We start from the raw sequence: 27222 nt of genomic DNA on the forward strand, positions 1-27222 counted from the left end.
AAAGTTCAGGAGATCAGTTGTACAATGTGAAGATACTTAACATGGCTGAATTGTACACTTAAAAAATCGTTAAGATGACAAATTTTGCTATGTGTATTTTACTGTATTTTTTAAAAGGCATATTCCTATTGTGATACAATATGACGCATACAGCATCATCTATGAAGTATCTTGCCAAAATATTTAACCTGAATCTGAACAAGCCTTTAGACCTACCTTCCAGTTTACAGGAAATATAATAGTTAGAGGAACATAGTAAGTGACACTATGAAGAAACCTTAAGACAAACACAGAATGTGGAATACTCTCCAAGACAACTGGCCTGATTTTTTCAAAAAGTGAATGTCTAAAAAGAAACATGTGGAGAACCACTCCAGAACACAAGCGATTACTGAGAAATAAGCAAAGGCAGTGCACGAACTTTGATTGGATTCGAGTTTCCCTTTAAAACCAAAACCAAAACCAAAGCCAAAGCCAAAGCCAAAGCCAAAGCCAAAGCCAAAGCCAAAGCCAAAACGACATTCTGGGGAACAATTAGGGAAGCTTGAATATGAACTAGATAACTGATGACAACAAGGAAATTAATTTTCCCAGGTGTGATCACAGTCTACTGGTGACACAAGAGAATGATGATTTTAGGAGTCGAATGCTGAATCCCTAGAGGTGAAATGTCATGAAGTCCACAGCTTACTTTCCAACGATTAAGCAAAACACACAAGTAGGTTTGAATATTTTCATAATAAAAACTTGGGGAGAGGCAAAGGCATAGAAAAAAAATACATGAAAATGTGAACAGTGTAACCAGTGGTCACTTCCCAGAAGGAAAATAGGTTAACAGGTCAGGGAAGGGTATCTTTTTACTGTCTATCCTTTGGGATTTTTTAAATTTTATACTGTGTGCATATATCAGCTATTCAAATAATTAAGATTTTTTTAACATTAAGAGTGGTTATCTTTTCAATAGTGGAGTCACAATTGTTACTTTCTTCATTTTAGACTCAGGAAAAAATTTTTTTTTCAATTTAGACTGGGGGTGGGGGGTGGGAGAACACTTTAATCTCTATAAATGCTACCTCAGGATTATACCCCAGCATGTTATATGACCTTGAACGGAAGACCTGATTTCCCACACCTTTCTACTCAGGTATAAAAATAACAGCCCAGTTCCTTCCAAAGCAGTACAACACCGTGATTAAGAGCTCGGGTTCTAGTCCAACAGACCAGGTTTTTAGTTTCACCAATTTTTAGCTGACCTTCCCATTCCCTCACTTCGAAAATCTAAAAAACCACAACTGATAGGTAAAGCCTCTAAAATAACGCTTAGCACACAGTTCTCTGTTGGGAGTGGCAGGAGCACAAGGCTTTGAAGTATGACAGGCACAATTTCTGACCCTGGCTCTGAGAATCAATTAGTGTGCAAGTGATCACAACTGTTTGTGCCTCACTCTTCCACCTATGAAACAAAGATAATGGTACCTCCCTGATAGGGTCATTTTGAGAATTTAAATGTAAAAGGTCCCAATAAATAAAGTACCTGACACACACTGGTGCTCAACAAATGGCACTCCTATCTTAACACAGGTCTGAACTCAGCTCTGTCTCCCTTATCAGAGCAGGACTAGCACACCATGCTGACCAGGAGTTAGACTTTTAGGCACCCACTTCCAACCTTTAGGCTTCTCCCATGCTCTCCAGAGATGGTTAGAACGTCTCACAATCAAAGCCCTCCCTATTAGCAATCATTCGATATTGTAAACATTTTTATAACATGCATTATGAACTGAACACTGATAAAACGTTTTAAGGAATGTCTTCTTTGGGGCACTCATAAACCAGTAATGAAAACACAAAAACATATACCATAAATACAAGACAGAAGAAAGTAAACATTAACTTGTGCCAAGTGTCTACTGTGTGCCACAGAAGAAACGCAATTCACTCTTCTTCTCTGCCAAGAAATGGGTTGTGGAGGTGGGTATTGAAGAATTGGAGGAGGGGACAGGGTCCAGACCAAGGGGGTCTTTTGGGAACAGCTGGGTATACAAATCTACCCATGCTGAGGGGAGTGAATGCCAAGAGGTGCATCCTGGCTCTTTCCACAGGGGCCACCACTCCAAAATCCTAAGAAACTGGAGTGAAACCCCAAGCATTAGTCCTCTAAGCCAGTGGTCCTCAAGTGAGGATGGGGAAGGCAGGGAGTGATCTGCCCCACCTCTCAGGGGGACACAGACAATATCTGGAAACATTTTTGGTTGTCACATCTGGGGGGTAGGGGTGCTATCATCTAGTGGGAAAAAGCCAAGGATGCTGCTAAACATCCTACAATGCACAGGACCTACCTCACAGCAAAGAATTATCTTACTAGAAATGTCAACAATGCCGCTGTTGAGAAACCCTGCTCTACAAAGAGCACCAAACACAAGCAAAACCCCAGGGAAGGTCACAAATTTGAGCTACGTCTGCAGGGAAAGCCCCTCATACTAGGAAATGATTTAGCTAGAACATCTCTGGGGTGGAGGAACACAGTGGGATTCCAAACAGACTGCCTATGGGGGTAGATGGAAGGAATCCATGGTGTATCATTTAGAAATGAGGAGTTAAGATATGAAATAGAGGTGTTACCTAGCCACTCTTTGCCCCTCCCCAGTTTTGTTGAGATATAACTGACATATAGCATTGTGTTAGTTTCAGGTGTACAACATGATTCCATAGCTGTCTATATCGAGAAATGATTACCACAATAAGTTTAGTTAGTTAACATCCATCACCTCACATAAACGATTTTTTTTCTTGTGATGAGAACTTTTAAGATCTATTCCCTCAGCAACTTTCAAATACACAATACAGTATTTACTGACCACTCTTTCCAAAGACACCACCCAAGTCACTGTATCCCATCAACCTAATTTCCTGCATAGCATGTATCACAGCCGAATAGTCTTATTTTCTCCTTCTTTATTATTGTCTTTCCCCTCTGGAATGCAAGCCCCGAGAGTAAGGCTTACTCTATTCTTCACTGTTTCCACAGCACCTCGAATAACTCCTTACAAAACAGTAAACATTCAATAAATTCGGCGAGCGGAAGAGTTCTTTTAACGGCTTCAGTGGTAAATTAAAGGGGGGATTCCGAGGCACCCCCATCTCTGAGATGGGGGTGGAGGGTGGAGACCCCAAGCACTCCAGCTGGAGAGGCGAGCGCGGGATCAGAAATTCAAAACTGCCGCCTCCGGAGGAGAGTAAAAAAAAAAAGGACGAATTGGAGCATACCAGAGCGAAGCGGGAGGGGGCGCTGGGATAAGGCAGAAGTGTACCGCTGGAGACCGGGGGCCAAGGGAGGGCTACCAGCGGTCCCACACCCTCCGGAGGGTTCAAACAAGGCAAGGGGAAGTAGCCGGAAGCAGCAGGTCCGGCGGAGGACTGCACGGCCCGCCGCTGGCAGTCGGCTCCGGACGCGCCACTTTTGGCGGGAGGGGGCAGTGGGCGGGGTAACGTACAGATCGGCCCGTACCACTTGCTCCGGGGAGGGGGCCGCGCAGAGAGCGGGCAAGTGACACCTGGGGAAGAGGTTTGAGTTAGAGCACTCGAGCGGGCAAAGCGGGTTCGAGTTGAGCCCGCTCAGGAGGGAGAGGAACCTGTGAGGGTTCCCAACATTTCAGGTCACACGGGCTGGGTTGGACTACTCTGCTGCCGGATAGGGGGTCCAGGCTGGGACGTGCGGAGGGCCGCAGCCAGGTTTATCTCACCAGAGCCATTGGGTCCAATGATGGCGGTGAACCTCTGAAACGGTCCGATAATCTGCCGACCCTTGTACGACTTAAAGTTCTCGATCTCAATCAGTTTCAGGAAACCCATGACAGCGGCGGCGCCGGCGGCTGTACAAAAGGCCGCGCCGTACGCCCGGGAACTGGGGTAGCCCGCGCGGGAAACACCGCAGTGCAGGCCGGGCGGAAGACAAACCTCGCGAGAATAAGTCCAGGCCTAACGGGATTTCCGGCTTCCGGCGCAAGCGGAACCAGGGGCGTGGTGTGGAAGTTTTGTTGATCCGTTGCCAGGGCGCGAGCTTACCACGGACGTTTGGGTCCCGCCCCCCTTTCTTGTGGCGTGGCAACGCCAACCACTGACACAGCCTACCAAACCGCAGAGGAGGCGGTTACGCAGGACTCTGCGGCTTTTGGGATCCGAGGAAGCAGGCAGGACCAGAGCCCAAGCTTACTGAGACAGAAGTCACAGCAGGGTTATGCCCTCCAGGGCAAGAGGAAGGTGGGAGCTTGGCAGTGGCTTTAGCCTCGCCGGCTGGAAGGCTCAAACAAGAACAGGGTCGGGAATTGGAAGGACCTCGAGGAGCGAGGGCTGTATGGGAAGGAGGGGCCAGTGGGATGATTCGGTGTTAGGTGAGCTCAGACCATGCTGATGGTGAAGTAGAGTTGGAAGTTCCACTAGGAATAAGGGTAGGAATGGGTTGGGATGGGAGGGGGAGGGAGTGTGAAGGGAGAGGAGGGTACTCTGGAGCGGCAGGCTATGGGCTAGGGAAAGCTACGGCCACAGGTACTGCCTCTGTCTCCCGCCTCCCACCTGTTCTTCCAAGCAGAATTCAGAGACTGATGCTGTAACCCAAGAATAGTCTTGGACCCGAGCCACTTATTGGCTACTTGAACACAGATCCAACCTGGGAGCTTCAAAATTGACACTCCTTGCTAAGAAAAATATTTTATGTGAACTCCCTGGAGTCAGGGTTCCTGAGCCAGTGCTCTCCATCTCTATTCTCTTCCTTTCCCCCCATTTTATCTATCTCTCTTCATGCTTCATCCCCATCCCATTTCCTCCTCTCCATCCTCCTCTGCCCCCTCCCTCGCTTTCCTTCTTTCCCTTCTCTTGCTCTCTGTCCTCCATTCCTATTAGTAATAGGTTGCCCTTCTTCCCCTTTCCTTTTCTCCCTCCCCCTCCATTCCCCATATTTTCTATCCTTCTTCATACTTTCATCCCCCTATCACCTTATACTTGCTCATTACCAGATCATGGCTGGGACAACGAAGTGGCTCAGTGGGTTAAGCATGTGACTTTTGATTTTGGCTGGAGTCATGATCTCACAGTTGGTGGGATCGAGCCTGGCGTGTGGAGCCTACTTGGGATTCTCTCTCTCTCCCTCTCTCTCTCTCCCTCCCCCACTCACACTCTCTCTCTCTCAAAAAACAAAACAAAACAAAAAAACAAAAACAAAAACACAAGGTCATGGCCTTAGCAGTCCAAGAAGCTTAAAATATCTACCAAATCTTCCCGTTTAATGACCTTACATTGTGGTGACAGATGGAATGAATAGGCTGGGGTTGGTGCTTAGGCTTAGACATGGAAAAGGTCTGGTTGTTGCCATAGCCATTCCTGAAACCATTTTAAAAATGATGTCTGGAGGCTGGGAAGAGTCTAAAAGTTCTAGGACAAGTCCAGGAAAGTGAGAAAGCTTGGTTTATGGAATCTAGTAGAGTAATCGTAAATGAATTCAACTGGGAGAAACAATCACAATCAGGCTGAGGGGACAGAATGACCAAAGGACAGCAATCTCATATAATTGACAGGAACTAATGTTCCATTTTAAAAAGATGAGATGGAACTTGGAAAAAAAATCTAATTGGATCCCTACCTCTCATACCATATATAAAGTGCAATTCCAAATGGATTAAAAACTTAAATGAGAAAGGCAAAATTCTAGACATTTTAGAACATATAACAGGATATCTTTATGACCTCAGGGGATTTCTTGAATGATGAAAACTTCTAAGTTTAAAGGAAAAGATTTGTGAATTGGACTACATTTAAATTCATCCAAATTACAACATAAAGAAAATGAAAAAGTGGGTAAGTGCACACAGAAAGCTTCTGGGGTATTGATTATGTTTTATTTTCTGGCTTCTGCAGGGGATCCACAGGTATTCATTTTGTTGTTGTGCTTCATAACTTACATGTATGTTAACCAGATTCCTTTGTATGTATCAATTGTTACCATAAAATAATAGTAAAGTGAGGGAGCACCTGGCTGACTCTGTTAGCAGAGCATGTGACTCTTGATCTCTGGGTCATGAGTTCAGGCCACACATTGGGCATAGAGCTTTTTAAAAAATAAATATTATTAGTTTTTTAATGTTTATTTATTTTTGAGAGAGAGCGTGAGCAGGGGAGGGCAGAGAGAGAGGAGGACACAGAATCCAAAGCAGGCTCCAGGCTGTCCTGAGCTGTCTGCACAGAGCCTGACATGGGGCTCTAATTCACAAACTGTGAGATCATGACCTGAGCCAAAGTCAGACACTTAACCAACTAAGCCATCCAGCTGCCCCTAAAAATAAATATTATTTAAAAAAATCTGGGGCGCCTGGGTGGCTCAATCAGTTGAACATCCAACTTTTGATTTTAGCTCAGATCATGATCCCAGGGGTGTGGGTTTGAGCCCCACGTTGGGATCTGCACTGAGTGTGGAGCCTGCTTAAGATTCTCTGTCTCTCTCTCTCCCTCTGCCCCTCCCTCCTGCTTGTGCTCTCTCTCTCTCTCTCTAAAATGGAAAAAATAAAATAATAAAAAATAATAAAGTGAAAAAACAAGCCACAGATTGGAGGTGTTTGTCACATTTAGGCTAATAAATGATTAGTGTGTAGAATACATAACTCCTAAAATTAATAAGAAAAGGACAAGCAACTTGATTTTTTTTAAATGAACAAAAGTGAGCACTTCACATAGGAGTATTCAAAAATGGCCAAAATACATGAAAAGATGTGCAACCTCATTAGCAATAATGATAATATCAATAAAAATTGATAATTATAATTTTATGTTAACAAATTGGCAAAAATTAAAAAGTCTGCAATACCAAGTATTCCTGAGGATGTGGGGTGACTAGAGTTTTTATACACTATAGTTAAAGTGTAAATTGGTACAGTCTCCTTGGAAAACAACTTGTAAAGTTAAATACATTTATGCCCTATGATCAGCCCTTGCACTCTGAGGTATATGCTAGAGAAATTTTTCCACCTGTATATAGGTTTCTTTTAATCTACAGATTCCTCCTTTTTTTTCTCTTGCAATTAAAAATAAATAAACTGGGTTGTTTGTGCTGCAGAGTCCTAGTCTCTCCTAAACTCACTTCAGTCAGGTCTTCATCCCCACAACCCCACCAAAAATGTTTTTGTTAAGGTCATCAACAATCCTCGTGTTATTAAACCGGTCAGTTCTCAGTCCTCATCTTAACATAACATCAGTTGCTCACTCCTTCCTGAAGTCTTCTCAGATACCACACTTCTGGTTTTCCTCCCACCTCACCAGACACTCCTCCTCAGCCTCAAGTGCTGACTCCTCCACTCCCCATCTCCCCTGGGGCATCTAAACTTACTGCCCTAGAGTAAGATCTCTTATAGCCTCATAGCTTTAAATTCCTGGGGTGCCTGGGTGGCTCAGCTCAGGTCATGATCTCCCAGTTCATGCGTTCGTGAGTTCAAGCCCCACATTGGGCTCTCTGCTGTCAGCATAAAGCCCACTTTGGATTCTCTGTCCCCCTCTCTATGCCCCTCCCTGTTCACTCTCTCTCTCTCTCAAAAGTAAATAAACATGAAATTCCTTTGTATTAGGATACGCTAACTTTTGCTGAGGTTACAAACAACCCCAAAATCTCAGCAGCTTAAAATAACAAGGATTTCTCACTCATGCATCTTGTCTGATTTGAGTTGGCTACATCTCTGCTCTATGTCATCATTCCAGGACCAATGCTGAAGGAGCAGCTCTTACCCAGGACATTGCCAGACTCCTAGCAGAGACTGAAGAGGAAAACGTGGCAATCACATAATAGCTCTTAGTTCTATTTGGAAATAACACACGCCAATTCTCCCATTGCAAAGGGCAAAGCCAATCACATGGCTAACCTTGAGGGCAATGAGATGTATAAGCCTTCTATAGGGAGAAGCACCAGATATTTTGGAACAATAATGAAATCCACCATACCATCTGTACGCTATCAATGGATATCTAATAGACTTCTCAAACTCAACACTTCCAAACATGATCTCTTGATCCTCCTCCCCATTCCACTGTTCTCCCACACAGACTATTCAGTTGATAACAACTCTATCCCTCTGATTGCCTTAGCTCAAATCCTTGAAATCATTCTTGATACTGCTCTCATACTGCACATCTAATCTATCAGAAGTCCTGTTGGCTCTGCCTTCAAAATCTATCCAGAATCTGGGGCGCCTGGGTGGCTCAGTTGAACATCTGACTTCGACTCAGGTCATGATCTCACAGCTTGTGAGTTCAAGCCCCACATCGGGCTTGCTGCTGTCAGCACAGAGTCCACTTGGGTCCTCTGTCCCCCTCTGTCTCTTCCCTTCCCCCACTCATATTCATTCTCTCTCTCTCTCAAAAATAAATAAAAACATTTTTAAAATACATGCATATATTCAGAATCTGACCACTTCTCACTATCCTTGCTGCTCCTGACCTGATGTGATTCACCATCATCTTTTGCCTGGATGGCTGCAATAGCCTTCTGTCTGGCCTCCCTGCTTCTAGCCTTGCCTCTGGTCCCCTTAGTCTGTTCACACAACATCCAGAAGTGAATCTTTAAAAAGCAGAGGCTGAACACATCATTCCCACTGCTCAAAATCCTCCAATGGCTGCCCATTTCTCTAAGAGTAAAAGCCACAGCGTTTAACAATGTTCTGCAAAGTCCTACAGGCTCTGCACACACCCCACATTATCTCTCTAATAGCATTTCCTACCTACGTCTCCTCCACCCACTTGCCTCCCTGCTGTTCCCCTGAATGTGTGCCTTTTGCATCCTCCTTAAGGGCTTTGCACTTGTTCCCTCTGCCTGAGTGCTCTTCTCCTAGATATCAGCATAGGTGACTCCCTCACCTTCAAGTATTTGCTCAAATATTACCTGTTCAATTATGCCTCCCCTGGCTTCAACATTTAAAATTGTAACACTCCCCATTTCCTTGGCACTTCCAGTTCCCTTTATTCTGCTCTATATTTTTTCCCAGAGGACTTATCATCTTACAAACTATTTAATGTGCTGTTGATTGTGCCCCCCCAAAAGCAACCTCCACAGACTCAGATTCTTGTCAGTTTTGTTCCTTGATGTCTCCCAAATGCTTACAGGAGTGTCTTGACAGTAGGCACTCCCCAAAGATTTGTTAAATGATAGAATGAACGTGAGTGAACACGGGAAGATGAAGAATGCACACTGCATGATACGTTATAAAGTTCTTAAATGAGAATATTTCAAAATATTGTCCAGGGAGTCGTATACACACACAGTATATTAATGCCCATTAGTAAGTGAATGTCAACATTTGCACAGTAGTTACCTCTTAGGGTAAGGATGAGGGAGAAGAGACATAAGATACTTCAATAGTATTGATCATGTTCTATTTCTTTTTTTTTTTAATTTTTTAATGTTTATTTTTGAGAGAGACAGAGTGTGAGTGGGGAAGGGGCAGAGAGAGGGAGACACAGGATCTGAAACTGGCTCCAGGCTCTGAGCTGTCAGCACAGAGCCCAATGCGGGGCTCGAACTTGGGAACGGCGAGATCATGACCTAGGCTGAAGTTGGACACTTAACCGACTGAGCTACCCAGGTGCCCTAATCATGTTCTATTTCTTAAGTTGGGGTGTTGGTTCATGGGTCTCTTTTGTCATGCCTCCTAACTTGTAAATGGGTTATATATATATTCTCCTGTATGTGTCAAATATTTCAACCACAAAATTTAAAAAAAAAAAAAAAAAAAAAAAAGACCAGAACTAGCTCTAGGAGGAGTTGAGGAATGGTATTCTAAACAAAGAAACACCATGTACAAAGGCCTTGAGGTGGGAATGGTTGTTGCGTTGGAGGACTTGATAGGAGGCCAGTGTGCCTGGAAGACTGTAAGTGAGGGAGGCTGTGACGTGGGATGAATTGGAGAGGTGTGCAGGAGCCGGATCTTGAAACTCGTGGTTAGGCATTTGGATCTGATGCTAAGTGCAGTGGGAAGCCATTGGATTGTAAGCAGGTGAGAGACATGATCAGATTCATGTTTGCAAAAGTGTATTTGGCTGTGGTTTTGGCCAGCTCACAATGCCAAAAGTGAGCTTCCCAAAATATGAAAGAACACAGGTGAATTTAAGCCTTCTAGCCTGTCACTTGACTAGAGAATAAGTAGCAAATAAAGAGGAAAAAGTGGTGCCATTTACTGAAATAGGGAAAACTGAATAGAGCATAATACAAATAGAGGAGACTTGTAAATGAGTTTGAGAATTGGAAAGGTGAGCAGGGATCAGATCATGAAGACTTATAAATCTGGCAAAGAGGGTTACATTTTATCTTGTAAACACTGGGGAGCCATTTGCTTTAAAGCTGCTTTTAAAGTTGTTGTTTTTTAAGATCTTTTATTTTTAAGTGATCTCTACACCCAACATGAGGCTTGAACTTACAACCCTGAGATCAAGATTCACATGTTCCACTGACTGAGTCAGCCAGGCACTCTATTGCTTTTAAAGGTTTTTTTTTTTTTTTTTTTACTTTCTATCATTTATTTTTTATAATTTACATCCAAGTTAGTTGGCACATGGTACAACAAAGATTTCAGGAGTAGATTCCTTAAGCCCCTTATCCATTTAGCCCATCCCCCCTCCCACAACCCCTCTGGCAACCCTATGTTCTCTATATTTAAGAGTCTCTTATGTTTTGTCCCCCTCCCTGTTTTTATGTTATTTTTGCTTCCCTTCCCTTATGTTCATGTTTTGTATCTTAAAGTCCTCATATGAGTGAAGTCATATGATATTTGTCTTTCTCTGACTAATTTCACTTAGTATAATACCCTCTAGCTCCATCCATGTAGTTGCAAATGGCAAGATTTCATTCTTTCTGATTGCTGAGTAATACTCCATTGTATATGTATACCACATCTCCTTTATTCATTCATCCATCGATGGACATTTGAGCTCTTTCCATACTTTGGATATTGTTGATAGTGCTGCTATAAACATTGGGGTGCATGTGTCCCTTCAAAACAGCATACCTGCATCCCTTAGATAAATACCTAGTAGTGCAATTGCTGGGTCATAGGGTAGTTCTATTTTTAATTTTTTGAGGAACCTCCATATTGTTTTCCAGAGTGGCTGCACCAGTTTGCATTCCCACCAGCAGTGCATCCTCACCAACATCTGTTGTTGCCTGAGTTAATGTTAGCCTGTCTGACCGCCATGAGGTGGTATCTCAGTGTGATTTTGATTTGTGTTTCCCAGATGATGAGTGATGTTGAGCATTTTTTCATGTGTCGGTTAGCTATCTGGATGTCTTCTTTGGAGAAGTGTCTATTCATGTCTTTTGCCCATTTCTTCATTGGATTATTTGTGTTTTGGGTGTTGAGTTTGGTAAGTTCTCTATAAATTTTGGATACTAACCCTTTATCTGATATGTAGTTTGCAAATGTCTTCTCCCATTCTTTCGGTTGCCTTTTCATTTTGCTGATTGTTTCCTTTGCTGTGCAGAAGCTTTTTAATTTGATGAGGTCCCAATAGTTCATTTTTGCTTTGGTTTCCCTTGGCTTTTAAAGGTTTTAAGCTGAGGTGCAATGGTCAGATTTGCTTTCAGAAAGGTCACTCTGGTAACTAGCGGAGACAGAGAAGTAGAGAGGGTAACACTGGAGCAAGGGAGACCACTGAGGCTCCTGGGAATATTGTCTGGCACCCAATTGTGAGGCATGAGTTAGGGTGGTGACAACAGAGATGTAGGACACATATATGAAGTATACCAGTAAGTAAAATCAGTAGGAATCAATAAGTGGTCAGACACTGTAGGGAGAAAGGAATGGGGGGTAGGGGTGTAGTCAAGGGTGATGGTTAGCACTGATTAGCCATTCCACCCCACCCTTGCTCCAGATGAATAAGATAAACCTGCCAGATCCGAAGGAGGTGGCAGCCATTGAGGCTAGAAAAAATCAAGAAAAACAGCGACAGAGCCGATTCGTCAATGTGCGGACCCGGGTCATGGGGGTGAGTGGGAAATGGGGACTTTCTTGGGACCAGGAGTAACATCACTCCTGCACCCGGAGCTGAACGTAGCAGTGTCTGTTACAGCCCTCCTTGATTTGAGCAGGCCATCGGGTTGGAAAGGAAGGAGAATGGAGAGAAGGCATCCCCTCCCAGGTGTGGGAAGGAAGAGGGCTGGGGGTACAGGGGAAGAGACTGGGGGAAGAGGAGCAATGACAGCTGACTCTCCTCCAGTCAGCTCTGGGCTGAGTGGCCTGGTTCTCGAGAGACAGGCAACATGGAGCCAAAAGAAGTCTAAAGAATATTTGGTATTGTATATGCCTAAATGCTGTCTGGAAGGCCACGTAAGAAACTGTTAACTAGGCTGAGAGAGATGGGAGGGACTTACTCTTCACTAAACTATATTCCCTTTTGCACTATCTTGAAATGTTCTAAATGAATTATAATCAAAATAAAGAGAAAATATTGACAGTTTAAGAAAAAATAAATTGCTAAGTAGGTGGATAGATGGGGGGATGCAGCATGGTATTCTGGAAAAGACCTTATACCTATGCTCAAGGCCAGGTCTGCTGTTTACTAGATGCATGGCTTTAAATGAGTCGCCTATCTTCTCTGAGCTCCAGGCTCCTTGGTAAAATGAAGCTAAATAAAGGAAGTGTGAAAGTGAATATTAACATATGGTGATGGCTCTGGAAACCAGAGGTATAGTGCCTGACATAAGTAAGTAGTTGGCTGAGAGATGTGTGGTGTGATTGAGATCCAGTTGGCAAGCTTTTCCTCAGGGTCTGCTCTGTGCCAAGCGCTGGGTTGGGCAGAAGGGTACAAAACTGACTAAGGCCCGGTCTCCACCCTGAATGGGCTCACAGTCTGGTGGAGGAGATCATCAAGAGAGGCAAACTTCAATATAATGTGGACAATGGGTCCTAGATTCTATGGTAGTAAGGAATGCCTAAGGAATTAGGAAGGTGAAGCCTGGGCTGATCTTGAAGGATGAATAGGAGTTTGGGTAAAAAGAGGAAGAAAGAGTTCCAAGTGGAGGGAGCGGCTGGAGCAAAGGCTATTTGTTCAGAACAACCTAAGATGTACAGGGAAACATAAGCACAGAGCTCTTGAGGGTGGGGTGGGTGAAAAAGGTACTGAGATAAGGCTGGAGAAGGAGGCAGAAGCTAGACCACTGAGGGGCTTACAAGCCATGCTCAGATAATAGAATATTATCCAGTAGGTATTGGGAGTCTATTGGAGGATTCTGAAGCAGGTAAATTCTCAGCAGTTTGTGTTAGAGCATCCAAGGCCCGCTGCTGTTCCCCTACCCTGATCTACCTCTTTTCTTGGGATCAGGTGGATGTCAAAGCCCTCGACAGCCAGGTGGAAGAGCGAAAGCTTCGAGAGGCAACAGAGCAGAGCAAGGAGGCAGCTTATGGTAAAAACTCAAGGCAAAGGGCAAGCCAAGAAGGCTAGTATAAGGGCTTGAGTGGGCTGAGGTAGGGCCGTACTGCCTTGGGGTGGGGCCTGAGGCCTGGGGTGTGGTGGGACAAACCCGATGGGCCTTGGGAGCAGAGGCCATGCTGAGTGGGCTCTGTCTCTGCCTTGGGGCTTTTCCATGTTCCTTCCCACCACTCCCAGCTACTTACCAGAAGCAGTATGATATGGTAGCCCAGATGCTAGAGAAGGAAGAGGCAGAACGGACACGTCGGCTGGCCAAGAAAGTCCAGGAATTTCGAGAGCAAAAGCAGCAGGTCAAGAACAAGCAGGAAATTGACTTTTGGGATCCTAGCCGACAGTGGATGGAGTATCCAGCCTATCTCAGGGACAGCGAATCCTGCTATGGTCCATCCAGCCTGCAGTACTTTGCAAGGGAGGACCTGGAGAAGGCCACATGCCTGAAAATGCAGCAGGAGCAGTTCAGGCAAAGCCTGGAGAAGCAGCTGAAGGAGCGACAACAAGTCAGGGTTGATAAGAAGTATTCAGGTAGGCAGCCGGAGCCCTCCAGCTTTATTGTAGGGATACAATATATAACATATAACATACAAAATATGTGTTCATCAATGTTATGTTATTGGTAAGGTCAACAGCAGCAGTAGGCTATTAGTAGTTAAGTTTTGGGGGAGTCAAAAGTTGTGGATTTTTGACTGTGGGGGGCATTGGTGCACCTAAGCCCTGCATTGTTCAAGGGTCAACTCTATAATGTGGTTAAGATAGTTGCTAGGGAGAAAAATAAAGCACAAAAGGGGGATATGAGGACTTTGGGAGAGGGGTGCACAGTTGCAATTTTAAGTAAGGAAAACCTCACTGAGGTAATGTTTGAATACAGATCCGAAGATGAGGAAGTGAGAAATGCAAACATCTGAGGGAAGAGCTGTCCAGGTAGAAGAAATAGTACAAAGGCCCCGAGGCAGGAGAGAGGGTGTCTGGAATGTTTGAAGAATGGCAGTGGGGCCAGAGTAGCTGAAGTAGACCCATTGAGGGGAAAAGTGATAGAAAACAAGTTCAGAGAGATGGAAGGGGCCAGATCCAGAGGGCCTTATGGGGCATGGTGGGGACTTTGGCTTTTACTGAGTGAGGTAGGAGCCATGGGAGGGTTTTGTGCATTGGAGTCACGTGATTTGTATTTTAGCCGTAAAATTTTGCCAGCCATTGTGGAGACTAGGTTAGAGGGAAAGACTAGAGGCAAGGAGATTAGCTAGAATGCTGTTGCAGCCAAGAGGAGGTGGCCAACAGGCAGCCATGTAGCTATATGATTCTGAGGTGGCATATAGCCAGCCAGCCTGGGGTGCAGGGAGAGATCTGGAGGTCCAAGGTGGGGAAAGCTGTGCAGATGAGCAGGATGCTAAGCCTGAATGGAGCCTGGGAAAGGGTGAGCAAATGGTACACTCTGTGAGGACAAAAGTCAGAGCTGTCTTATTAACCACTACAACCCCAGTGACTTACACACTACACTACCTGGTACATGGTAGATGCTCAGTAAATGTACCTTGAGTGAATGAAGGAGCCCATAACAAAGGGATCAGGGAGGTAGGGTAAAAGATACATCAAATAATAAAAAGAGCTAACCTGTATTGAGCACTTACCGTATACCACTCTAAGTTTGCTACCATATATTAACTCAGGTAATCCTGACGACCAGTCCATGAGGCAAGTCCTAGTATTATCCCCATTTTCAGTGGAGGAAACTGAAGAACAGAGATGTTAAATAACTTGCCCAAAGTCATACAGCTAATGGTGATGGACGCAGGAAGTAAACTTGGGCAAGCTGGCTCCAGAGCCCAACCATGTCTTGACCATGACACCATGCTTGCCTTCTCTCAGTTGCCACGAGAAGTGGTCTCAGAGGTCAAGGGAGGAGTTTCAGAGAGGGAGTCATCAATAATGTCAAAGGCCCTGGAGAAGTTCAGATAGGAACAGAAACCTGTCTACTGTATTTGGAAATTGGGAGTATTTGGTGATTTTTGTCAGAGCGCTGCAGTGGTGCCATGGGGCCAGCTACCCTGTGGCAGCAGGCAAGTGTATGAGAAGGCAGAGCTAGGCAACAGGGACAGCAGAATACCAAGGGAGAGTCCACACAGTGTAATGGAAGGAGCATGGGCTGATTCCTCGAGAGACTTGGATTCAAATCCTGACCGACTACTTGCTGTGCAACCTTGGGCATTTTGCTTCACCTCTGGACCTTAGTGTCCTCACCTGAAAAATGGTGCTGATCCTTTCCTCTCTGGGTTGTTGTGAAGAGTGAAATGAAACCATGTACCTCTATCCATCCTCCCCACTCCACCCTTGCCATCCTCCAGCATCTGAAGTCTGTGTCCCTGTGCCTCTTCAAAGCCAAGCCTTAAGCCTATGTTCTGGACCCCATTATCCCTGTGCCTCCCTCTACCTGCCCCCAGGCTGTGGTCTCTCAGATATCCCCTGCACTGTGTTTTCAACATTTCCCCTTTCACTGGTCCCTCCTGTGCCTGCTGTAAACATGCTTATGTCTAACCCATCTTAAAAAAAAAAAAAAACCTCCCTCCACCCTGTGATTCCTCTAGATGCTGTGAGCTAGCTCTTGTTCTTTACAGCCGTACTTTTTGAAAAATCTGCTTCTGCTTGCTGTTTTTTCTTCCTTTCCAGTCACACCTCAACCCCAAGATCTCCTTTCTCCCCCACACAAATGCACTGACCCTGCTCTTGCTAAATCGCCAATGTGTTTGTGTTATTAAGTACAAGAGGTTCTGTTTAGTCTTTCCTCTTTGGACCTTTCTTGCTACACTTGACTCTAATCACATGCTTCTTGAGGCTCTTTTCCTTGGCTTCTGTAATAGTACATTCTGCTCTTAGGTCTCTGACCATTTCTTCAGTATCTGCCTTTTGTGGGCTCCTCTTCCTTTACTCCTTCCTTGTTGAGGCTTGGTCTCTGGCACACTGCTTTCCCTACCCTGCATACTTACCTCAGGTGCCCTCGGCCCTCATTCTGGTTTGAGCTACCATGTCACCACCTCTGTGCTGTGGACTCTCTACCTGCAGAATCAGATCTGCAGATGCCTGTTGACCACCTTCAACTTAGCTTCCTAAACAGAATTCCCTAGTCTGCTCTTCATTCTCTTTTATTTCCAGTGGTGGCCACACCATATGTCCAGTCATCCAAGCCAGGACCCTGGGAAGCATCCAAATCTTTCCCCTCCCTTACTCTCTCATGCAATCAATCGTGTACTGCTAATGTAGCCTCCTATATATTTGGCCTGGCTTGAGCCCTCCAAGATGGCTTCTCTACCTCTATTTTCTCCCACCAGCCTGACTATATTCTATACCAGCCTGGAAGCAGGTTTCTAAAATACACAGCTAACTGTGTCCCCGCCCCAACCCCTTGCTTAAAATCCTTCCATGTTCCCCACTACCTTCAGGGCAAGTTTTTGGCTCTTAGTCTGGCCCCTGCAAAGCTCTCTAGCCACTTGCATTTTATGCTCCAGCAAGAGCACACTATTTGTAGTTTAAGATAGAGAACATACTTTTTCTTGGTTTCCTTCATTCATTTGACAAATATTTATTGAGCACCTACTATGTATCAGGCTCTGATCTAGGTGCTGGGCATGGTAGTGAATAAAACAGACAAAATCTCTGCCCTCACAAAGGTTACTTCCTAGTGAGGAGAGAGGCAATAAACAAAATAAGTTAAATGTAGAGTATATTGAATGGTGGCAAATGGTAGGGAGAAGAATAAATCGGGGAAGGGGGATAAATGTTGGGCACAGGAAGGTTGCAATTTTAGGTAGGAGAGACAGGGAAGGCCTCACTGAGGTGGCAATATTTGAGCAAAGACCTGGGGTGAGCAACAGAACATGAGCCAAGAGTAACATCTATTGCAAATCCCTGGGCAGTAGTGCCTGGCATGTTCTAGAAACAGCAATGAGGCTGGCATGACTGGACTAAAACACGGCCTGGAATGCCCTTTGCTCTTTCTTTCTATATGCAATGCACATGTCAAAGATCACCTCCTCCTGGAAGCCTTCCTCTCACCCACCACCCAAAGCTCTCATGATGCCCTGTATACATTTCTATCGTTGCCCTTATCAAAATGCGGTATGATGATCTATGTTTGATCCATCTCCCTGTATCTTTCAAGTAGGCACTTGAGAAATCCTTCGTTGCTGCTATTTTGGCTATCCCTAGCCCCAAAGAGTAACTCCTCCACATCCCTACAATTAGGACATTCCCCTCCCAAACATACATATACACATATCCACCGAGCTTGTTGAACAAATAGCTGAATGAGTGAACCAGCAATGGGGCAGACCAGTATAGTGCCCTGGCCATATTTATCTGTGTAGATCTGCTCGATGACCAGCTGCGCCTAGCCATGGATACACGGGCCGCCCAGCTGGCCAAGCTGGAGGAGTCCTGTCGCGTGGCCATGATGACTGCCATGGCCAACGCCAACAAAGCCCAGGTACAGCCTGAGCCATTCAGTGTACTGGGCTCTCCTGAACCCCTTGAACAAAGTCCTGGAGAACCTTAGCCGTATCTTTGCCCACATAAACTTTCTTGAATCAACACCAGCCCTCTCATCTAGCTGAGGATGTCCCCTTTCACCTAAGGGTCCTCTTAGGGCAGAAGATGTTCTTCCCCACATCCAGACTCAGGATGACCTGAAAATGGAACACCACCCTCCCTTCCCCAGCCTCTCAGTCTAAAGGTTTCCAGAGAACACGGAAGTTCCCTGTCATCCCACCACCGTCCCCCCCCTCCGCCCATATTAGGTCAAAGGTCAGGCAGTATCTGTTCCTTTTCTCCCAGAGATAGAGGAGAGTAGGGTCATGTCTTCCCCTCCCCTGTGACTGAGGGTTCCCCGATGTTGGGTACCCAAATGCTCATATTTTGGGGCCCCACCAGGCAGCTGAGATGGCTCGGCGGCAGCGCCATGAGCAACGCCATGAACAGCAGGCTAACCTCAAGGAGATCCAGAAACAGGTCACAAGTAACCTACTGACTGAGAACCCCCAGACTACCCAAAACCCTGTGGCTCCCCACCGGGTCCCACCCCATTGTTGGAAGGGCATGACTCCAGAGCAGCGTGCTGCCATCAAGAAAGCCCAAAAGGTGCAACACCATGAAAAGGAGGCACAGCGCCGGGCTGAACGAGCATTGGATGCCAAAAGGGAAAGTCAGACCTTGAGCTTGGCCCAGGCAGCACTGCAGCTAGAAGAGCAAGAGAGGGAACTCTGTGCTGTATTTCAAAGGGGGCTGGGCTCCTTCAATCAGCAGCTGGCTACGGAGCAAAAAGCTCAGTGAGTTCTAGGGGGTGGCAACATGAATGCCAAGGGAGGGATGAGAAGGGTCAGGGAGAGAGGGAAGCTCATCAGCTGAGGCCTCTGCACTTCCTTCACAGGCAGAATTATCTGAATTCGATAATCTACACCAATCAACCTACAGCCCAATATCACCTGCAGTTCAATACCAGCAGCCGCTGAGCTCAGGATGGTCATCTCTTCTCCCTCATCAAGCTCACAAAAGCTTGGAGTCAGAGATGAAAATGCTGAAGGCCTCCTCCACCAATCCATCCCCCCAATATCCCTACCTTTGACCCTAGTTAATAAAGTTATTCACTAAAATCAAGGCCATGTGTTGTAACAGGACACAAAAGGTATGAGGTACTGCCTTTCCCACCCACCCCTGGGCTTGAAGGATCTGACCCTGTCACTAATTCACCTTTCTTTCCCATGCCAGTTTACCCAGCACACAGCGTTACCCACTCCCTGTGAGAAACAGAGGCTTTATTAGGCACAGAGTGTGACTGCTGGGCAGTTACAAGATGGCTACTGGACTTCCTCTCAAGCTGCAGTACAGTACTCCAGGGGAAGGAGGGGCAGAAGAACAGGTGTTTTCTGTGCTCTCTCCTTTCAAGGCTGCATGCGGATGGCCCCATCTAGCCGGATGACCTCTCCGTTGATGAATGGGTTTTCGATGATGGCTTGTACCAGATGAGCATACTCAGCAGGGTCACCCAGGCGGCTGGGGAAGGGCACCTGGCTGGCCAAGAAGTTGCACACTTTTTCTGGGAGGCTGGTCAGCAGTGGGGTACCAAATAGGCCTAGACAAGACAGTCAGAGTCAGAGTCCTACCCTTCCTTTTTTTTTTCAATGTTTATTTATTTGAGAGAGAGACAGAGAGCACATGCTCAAGTTGGGGAGGGGGAAAGAGAGAAGAAGAGAGAGAGAGAATCCCAAGCAGGTTCTGTGCTGTCAGCACAGAGTCTAATGCGGGGCTCGATTTCACCAACCTGAGCCAAAATCAAAAGTCGAATGCTTAACCAACTGAGTACCCAGGTGCCTTTGCCCTTCCTTTCATATTTACTCATTCCCTCCTCACCTTAGCCCCAACTATGTACTTATGATGACCAGAAATGGAAGACTATTGCTGCTTAGCTGGTAGACACCTTCCCCTCTCAATTGCCCATGAATCCTACCCAATCCCAGGTGTGGCAGGGAGGGAATATATCTACCTGGAGCAATGGTCATCACTCGGATGCCCATGGGAGCCAGATCCCGAGCAATGGGCAGTGTCATGCCCACTATGCCCCCCTTGGAAGCAGAGTATGCAGCTTGTCCAACCTGGAGAAGGAGTAGAGGTCAGAGGTGGAAGAGCCCTAACAAGTCACCAAGGACACACAAGCCTTGTCCCTGCCCACACACCTGGCCCTCAAAGGCAGCCACGCTGGCAGTGTTGATGATGACCCCGCGTTGGCCTCCCTGATCTGGTTCATTCTGGCCCATCTCACCAGCCACCAGGCGGATCACATTGAAGGTGCCCATGAGATTCACCTGGAAGACCAGTAGAAACATGGTGTAGGACCTTTTGTCCCCTAAAAGCTATGGGGGCACCCACAGTCAAATATCTCTTACTTGTACCCCTGGAGAACCTCCAAGGCCTTACATTAAGAACTCGCTGGAAGTCCTCCAAAGTATGGGCCTGATTCTTCTTTAAGTTGTATGTCTTCATAGCCACTGCAATGCCTGCACAGTTGACTGCCACATCCACACAGCCAAACTTTTCTCTTGCTAGAGTCAGGGCTGCCTGCACGTCCTTCTCTGAGGTCACCTTCAAAGGGAGAAGTGGAGAAAAGTATACGTCTCCCAGCACATACACTCACCACTAAACCTGGAGGAGGAGGGAGCAGGTCCAGTCTTTGAGTGACAACAGGATTCTGTAATCAAGGGAGAGGCCAAAAGAAAACTCAAGAGTGGGGCAAAGGTGAAAATGTTAGGTAGTATAGAGCAGTGTTCAAAACATTTTTCAAATCTATACCCTCTTTTGATAAATTCACATACCCCTGGAGATTTCGGTGGATCAGAGCAGCTTTGAGAATTAGTGATATGAAGATAACTAGCTTCACTTTCTGTAGTTTCACTAAAAGTTTTTCAACTTTGTAAATATAAAACTACAGAGCACAATATGCATTTTCAAACTGTACATACCAACTCCAGGAGATTCTGATATGTCCAATCTCCATCCCCACTGCCGTGGATCCGGGCTTTGTACATTCCTTATTGCAAATGCTCCCACAGTGCTTGACAGAGAGCTTAGGCCAAAAGGGGCAAGGAGATGGGTCCACTGTCCACATGGATAGCACCCTTATGGAAGGGGACCCCACCAGTTCCCAGGCCTATTTCAGTGACCTCATGTACACACTTACGTCAGCTGGGGCAAAGACGCAACTCTTCCCTAACTTCTTGGCTTGGACCTCCCCATCGGAGTTAGGCAGGTCCAGAAGCACAGCAGTGGCCCCTTGCCCCACCAGTCGCTCTGCCGTGGCCAGACCCAGACCAGAGGCTCCTCCGGTTATTAGAGCAACTAGGCCCTGTGAAGGATATGGTCAAATGGCTATGCTGTGCAGACCACCCCCACTCCTGCAAGGGAGACTCCTGGTCACGCCTGCGGTGTAACCCAGGTGTGTTTCCTCTCCTTACTGATGGGACCTTTTGGTGGTGTCTCATCCCCAGACAGCCCACACACATGCAGCGGAGAGTTGACCTTCACCTCCCAAGCCTAACTGCCGCATTACCAGGCCTAGATAAGGGTGACCCTTTCTCCCAGCACCGATCTCTACCCCCTAGTTCCACGACCGCGCGGTCCCAGCTGGCGCAGCGGGACAGCCAGCAGGAGCGAACGCACCACTACCTTCACAGTCCGACATGCCGCAGCCATCTTGCCCTGGCCTCTCCACGAGCCTGGCCATGAGGCAGACCCTGATTGGCCGAGGCGGAGGGATGGGGCGGGGCCGGCGAAGGGACGGGCCAATGCGCAAGACTCCGGGGCGTGGTGTCGGCTGTTTTTGTCCCTGCGCACAGCGCGAAGCCAAGGCCAGGTGCCTCCGGAGTTTTTTCACCTAGATAAAGAACCCAATAGCAGCAGCACAATGCCATCACACCTGCCGCACTACTTACTCCCTAGCTAGTCTTTGAGCAGGCGGCCAGCTCCGCGGGGAGTAGGCGGACAGGAGATTGAGAGTATTCCTTACTCAGAAAAAGCCTTCATTCAAGCATACACATATGAGAGTTTCTCATATGCCAGGCTCTGTGCGGGTCACTGGGGATACCCAAAGGAATATTAAAAGGTTCATGCCTTCCAGAAGGACACAGTTCAGTTCGGGAAAGATAATTACAGTACAGACACAGACAAAGGGACAGAGAACAAAGTTCTGAGACATAAACATGGATATGCAAAGATGTAGATTCTGAGAGCCACCAGAGAGAAATATGTTAAGAGACTGAGAAGAACAGAGATGCCAGATTGGATCACAAAGATATGGATGTAAAGAGCCACTAAGAGAGGGAAGTCAAACTCACTTTTCGTAGATGACATGATACTCTACATGGAAAACCTGAAAGACTCCACCAAAAAACTGCTAGAACTGATACACGAATTCAGCAAAGTCGCAGGATATAAAAATCAATGTACAGAAATCGAGTGTATTTGTATACAATAATAATGAAGTATTAGAAAGAGATATCAAGGAATCAATCCCATTTACAACTGCACCAGAACCCATAAGATACCTAAAAATAAACCTAACCAAAGAGGTAAAAGATCTGTATGCTGAAAACTATAGAAAACTTATGAAAGAAATCGAAGAAGACACAATGAAATGGAAAAACATTCCATGCTCATGGATCGGAAGAACAAATATTGTTAAAATGTTGATATTACCCAAAGCATTCAATGCACATTCAATGCAATCCCTATCAAAATAACACCAGCATTCTTCACAGAGCTAGAACAAACAATCCTAAAATTTGTATGGAACCATAAGAGATCCCAAATAGCCCAAGTAATGTTGAAAAAAGAAAACCAAAGCTGGAGGCATCCCAATTCTGGACTTTAAGATTACAAAGCTGTAATCATCAAGACAGTATGGTATTGGCACAAAAAACAGACACATAGATTAATGGAATAGAACAGAGAATCCATAAATGGACCCACAGATATATGGCCAACTAATCTTCAACAAAGCAGGAAAGAATATCTAATGGAAAAAAGACAGTCTCTTTGGCAAATGATGCTGGGAAAACTGGACAGCGAAATGCAGAAGAATGAAACTGGACCACTTTCTTACACCATACACAAAAACAAATTCAAAGTGGTTGAAAGACCCAAACGTGAGACAGGAAACCATCAAAATCCTACAGGAGAAAACAGGCAGAAATCTCTTCGACCTTGGCCACAGCAACTTCTTATTAGACATGTCTCCAGAGGCAAGGGAAATAAAAGCAAAATGAACTACTGGGACCTCATCAAGATAAAAAGCTTCTGCACAGCAAAGGAAACAATCAACAAAACTAAAGGCAACTGACAGAATGAGAGAAGATATTTTTAAATGACATATCTGATAAAGGGTTAATATGCAAAATCTATAAAGAACTTACCAAATTCAACACCCTACCAACAAATAATCTGGTAAAGAAATGGGCAGAAGACATGAATAGACACTTCTACAAAGACATCCAAATAACTTACAGACACATGAAAAGATGCTCAACTGTTGGAGAACAAGAAGCCAGAGGCACCATAAGAATGTCCTGAAGGAAAGGGACAGAGCAGCAAGGAACTGAAAGCAGTTTCATTCCCAGGACGGAAAGCCACCGGGACTGCACGTTCTCTCCAGAAGGACATCATACAGGCACCAGGCCTAGGGATAAGAATGTTTTGTCTGGCGCCAGATGTACTCATGACCCAGTATGCAATACACTGCAGGTGCATGACCTGTCAAGATGCCAAATACTATGTTGTATGTGCTTGCACATACAATTTGCAAAAATAAAAGAGGCTTGAGCCAAGTGAGCGATTCTTTGGCTCCTGGAGAGTCTTAGCCCCCTGCTTTGTAATTCTCTCATCACCGCACCTTTAGGCCCTGTCTCTCTACACTCAGCATCATTCATCATCAGGGGAATACAAATCAAAACCACAAAATCACACCTGTCAGAATGGCAGAAATTAACAATTCAAGAGACAATAGGTGTTGGTGAGGATACAGAGAAAGGGGAACACTTTTGCCCTGTTGATGGGAATGCAAAATGGTGCAACCACTCTGGAAAACAGTATGGAGGTTCCTCAAAAAATTAAATATAGAACCACCCTATGACTCAAGAACTGCACTACTCAGTATTTATCCAAAGGATACAAAAGTGCTCATTCAAAGGAGCCCATGCACCCCAATGTTTATAGCAGCACTATCAATAATAGCCAAGTCATGGAAGGAGTCCAAATGTCCATCAACTGATGAATGGATAAAGAAGATATGATGTGTATATATATATATATACATACAATGGAATTCTACTCAGTGATGAAAAAAAATGAAATCTCGCCATTTGCTACAACATGGATGGAACTAACTAGAGGGTATTATGCTAAGCGAAGTAAGTCAGTCAGAGAAAGACATGTCATATGATTTCACTCATATATGGAATTTGAGAAACCCAACAGATGAACATAGGGGAAGGGAAGGAAAAATAGGATAAAAACACAGAGAGAGGAAAACCATAAGAGACTCTTAAATACAGAGAACAAACTGAGGGCTGCTGTAGGGGAGGTGGGGGGAGGGATGGGTTAAATGGGTGATGGGCATTAAGGAGGGCACTTGTTGGGATAAGCACTGGGTGTCATATGTAAGAGGTGAATCACTGGGATCTACTCCTGAAGCCAAGACTATACTGTATGTTAACTAATTTGAATTTAAATTAAAAGAAAAATAAGAGACAGGGAAGCTGGGAGACAGACATTCTGAGACAGTTGTTGAAAAGTAGAAACTCTGAGAGGCATAAACAGAAGCAAAAACATCTTTCATCAGTTCAGCCTTGGCTACTGTCCTCTAGCTGTGTCAAACCTATTTTAAATCCAAAAGCCCAGATCACACATTGCTGACTGGAACTCAACCAGACACTGCCATTAAAAAAATTTTTATTACATTTATTTATTTTTGAGAGGCAGATAGAGACAGAATGCAAGCGGGGGAGGGGCAGAGAGGGAGACGCAGAATCCGAAGCAGGCTCCAGGCTCTGAGCTGTCAACACCGAACCTGACGCAGGGCTCAAACCCACGAACCGCAAGATCATGACCTGAGCCGATGTCGGACGCTTAACTGACTGAGCCACCCAGGTGGCCCAGACACTGTCATTTTAGACCAGGTCTTTGGTCATCCTAGAACATCTTTCAACCAGCATCCCAATTCAAATCTTGAACCCACCTAATCTACCTAATCTGACTTCCTTTCATACTTCTCCCCAAACCAAGGTCTTCAGGCCATAAATCCTAGTCTACATTTTCAGTCCCATTTGGCTTTATGTTTCCTCTACCTAAAGTATCTCCCCACATGCTTTCCCACCCAGGAAGACTTCCCTCTAGGCCTCCTAGTTGTTGACAATCACCACACTCATGGACACTACACCATATTCATCAAAGGATTTAGTACCAGATTCACCATCTTTCTGACTACATGAAGTCTGCCCAGCAATTTATAGCACTCTTCACGGGGTCCAATATGCTCCAGCCACAGTGGCCTCTTTGTGTTCATCTTTGCGTTAGCTGTTCCCTCTGTTTGGAATTCTCTCTCCGTGAAATTTGCATGACTGCCCTTTTCTTCTTCCCTTTTCATCATGTAGAACTAAGCTTAAATGTCACCTCCTCCCCCTGATCATTCAAGCTGTGGACACCTAGTTACTATCCCATCGTGTTGGAGAAAGTCATTGAGGATGTGACCACTGGTTGACCTGAGAGTTGGAGCCAGGCAATGGGTATCTTTTCACCCCTTCCCTTGTCTTTGGAATGTATACTCTGCCCAATGTTCCCATGGCTGGAGCCATTTCAGGGACATAGCCTTGAGAGAATAAGGTATTGTTGAGACTATCTACACTGAATACATGGTTGAACCTAGTTAAAGCCTCTCTATACATTTTTAAGATTCTGGTGGGTGGATGCAGATATCTACTTGTCTTTCAGCTAAGACAAGCCTTGTATGTAAGTTCCCTTGCTTATTAAATCTGCTATCTACCAATCTGGAATGGTTTGCCTCTTTCTTTGGTCTCTCCATGCCCTTTTCGTACAGGGACCATTTTGTGAACCAACACATTGCATATTTGAATTATCTGCATAGCCCTTACAGGTCTGTAATCTTTTTTCTAATCTTGGGACCAGATGTGTTTTGGAATTCATATTTTTTCAATTTTAGAAAAGAAGACATATTTTATATAACATAATTCTGTATACTGCATATAGTCTATTCTATATAACTACTGAGAAAGGTCTAGGGCATCACATAATTAAAATTTAATATTTCTAGAGTGAAAAGTATGAACAAGAACACTAAGTGTGAATCAAGACTATAGATAGCTTCATATTACTTCAGGTCAGGTTTTGTCACCTGATGGGTTTGAGCTCCAAAGTATGAAAAAAAACCTTGTGCTTTTCAGAACTTTTGGGGTTATGGAATTGTGCCTAAAGGCACTTGAGCCTTGTCTAATTTTCAAAAATTTTTAAATGTTTATTTAATTTTGAGAGGGAGAGACAGAGAGAGCATGAGTTGGGAAGAGGCAGAGAGAGAGGGAGACCCAGAATCCAAAGCAGGCTCCAGGCTCTGAGCTGTCAGCACAGAGCCTGACGTGGGGCTCGAACCCACGAACTGCGAGATCATGACCTAAGCCAAAGTCAGCCACTTAACCAACTGAACCACCCAGGTGCCCTGAGCTTTGTCTAATTTATGTATGAGAGTGTGTGTGTGTGTGTGTGTGCGTGCGCATGTGTGTGTGCGCGCATGTGTGTGTGTGTGTGTGTGTGTGTGTGTATGTGTGTGTGTGTGGTGTGGTTCTCTCCCTGCTGGAAGGTAAGCCCCATGGCCGCAGGATTTTGTCCTGCTGGTTCACTTCTTGGCTACCCAATCCCAAGAAAACTGCCGGCATGTACTAGACACACGATAAAAATGAATGAATGAATGAATCAGTTGGTCAATCAATCAATCAATCAATCTTGGGAGAATTTGGGGGCCCAGTTTCATGATTCCTTCATCTGCTCAACTGCAAGGACCTTTACCTCCTTTTGACTTTAACCACTTCTGCCTAGGTCACATTATTAACCTTGCCAAGCCCTGGAATGACTCTCCCACTTCCCCAGCATCTACACACCACCATCTCTCACTCTGACCATGTTCTCCCAGTCATGTTGACTCTCCTTCCACCACTTCTTTTATCTCCTTGAACC

At 45.3% G+C, this 27222-nt stretch overlaps 3 protein-coding genes across 8 annotated transcripts in view; 1 reads left to right on the top strand and 2 right to left on the bottom strand.

The window, feature by feature from the left end:
* Positions 1 to 3948, bottom strand: part of SMC1A (structural maintenance of chromosomes 1A) — a 32979-nt gene extending 29031 nt beyond the window's left edge. Inside the window, exon 1 of the mRNA XM_049643248.1 lies at positions 3744 to 3948. Coding sequence (XP_049499205.1) covers positions 3744 to 3852 — 109 coding nt within the window. The 5' untranslated portion in view covers positions 3853 to 3948. The remainder of the gene's footprint in view (positions 1 to 3743) is intronic.
* A 106-nt stretch (positions 3949 to 4054) lies between these two features.
* On the top strand, positions 4055 to 19091 carry RIBC1 (RIB43A domain with coiled-coils 1). 4 transcript variants are annotated; one of them, XM_049643881.1, is made up of 8 exons: positions 4059 to 4260; positions 5745 to 5850; positions 11896 to 12009; positions 13345 to 13426; positions 13630 to 13974; positions 17805 to 17923; positions 18367 to 18761; positions 18863 to 19045. In XM_049643881.1, exons 2-8 carry the CDS (start codon positions 5839 to 5841, stop codon positions 18942 to 18944), a joined length of 1149 nt encoding a protein of 382 aa, XP_049499838.1. In that variant the 5' UTR covers positions 4059 to 4260; positions 5745 to 5838; the 3' UTR covers positions 18945 to 19045. The 4 variants fall into 4 exon arrangements, with proteins under 4 accessions (XP_049499842.1, XP_049499838.1, XP_049499840.1 ...); XM_049643885.1 differs by lacking the exon at positions 18367 to 18761 and having other exon boundaries at positions 4055 to 4260; positions 18863 to 19091; XM_049643883.1 differs by lacking the exon at positions 11896 to 12009.
* Positions 19092 to 19226: 135 nt separating this feature from the next.
* HSD17B10 (hydroxysteroid 17-beta dehydrogenase 10) lies at positions 19227 to 21710 on the bottom strand. Of its 3 annotated transcripts, none has more exons than XM_049643886.1 (6): positions 21652 to 21710; positions 21167 to 21331; positions 20407 to 20571; positions 20166 to 20294; positions 19976 to 20084; positions 19227 to 19564 (listed from the first exon to the last, which is right to left on the bottom strand). In XM_049643886.1, the coding sequence occupies exons 1-6, from the start codon at positions 21676 to 21678 to the stop codon at positions 19374 to 19376; spliced, it is 786 nt and encodes a 261-aa protein (XP_049499843.1). In that variant the 5' UTR covers positions 21679 to 21710; the 3' UTR covers positions 19227 to 19373. The 3 variants fall into 3 exon arrangements, with proteins under 3 accessions (XP_049499843.1, XP_049499845.1, XP_049499844.1); XM_049643888.1 differs by having other exon boundaries at positions 21646 to 21698; XM_049643887.1 differs by lacking the exon at positions 21167 to 21331 and having other exon boundaries at positions 21652 to 21708.
* Positions 21711 to 27222: the final 5512 nt, after the last annotated feature.

Source organism: Panthera uncia, chromosome X, assembly GCF_023721935.1.
Source record: "Panthera uncia isolate 11264 chromosome X, Puncia_PCG_1.0, whole genome shotgun sequence".
NCBI lineage: Eukaryota > Metazoa > Chordata > Mammalia > Carnivora > Felidae > Panthera > Panthera uncia.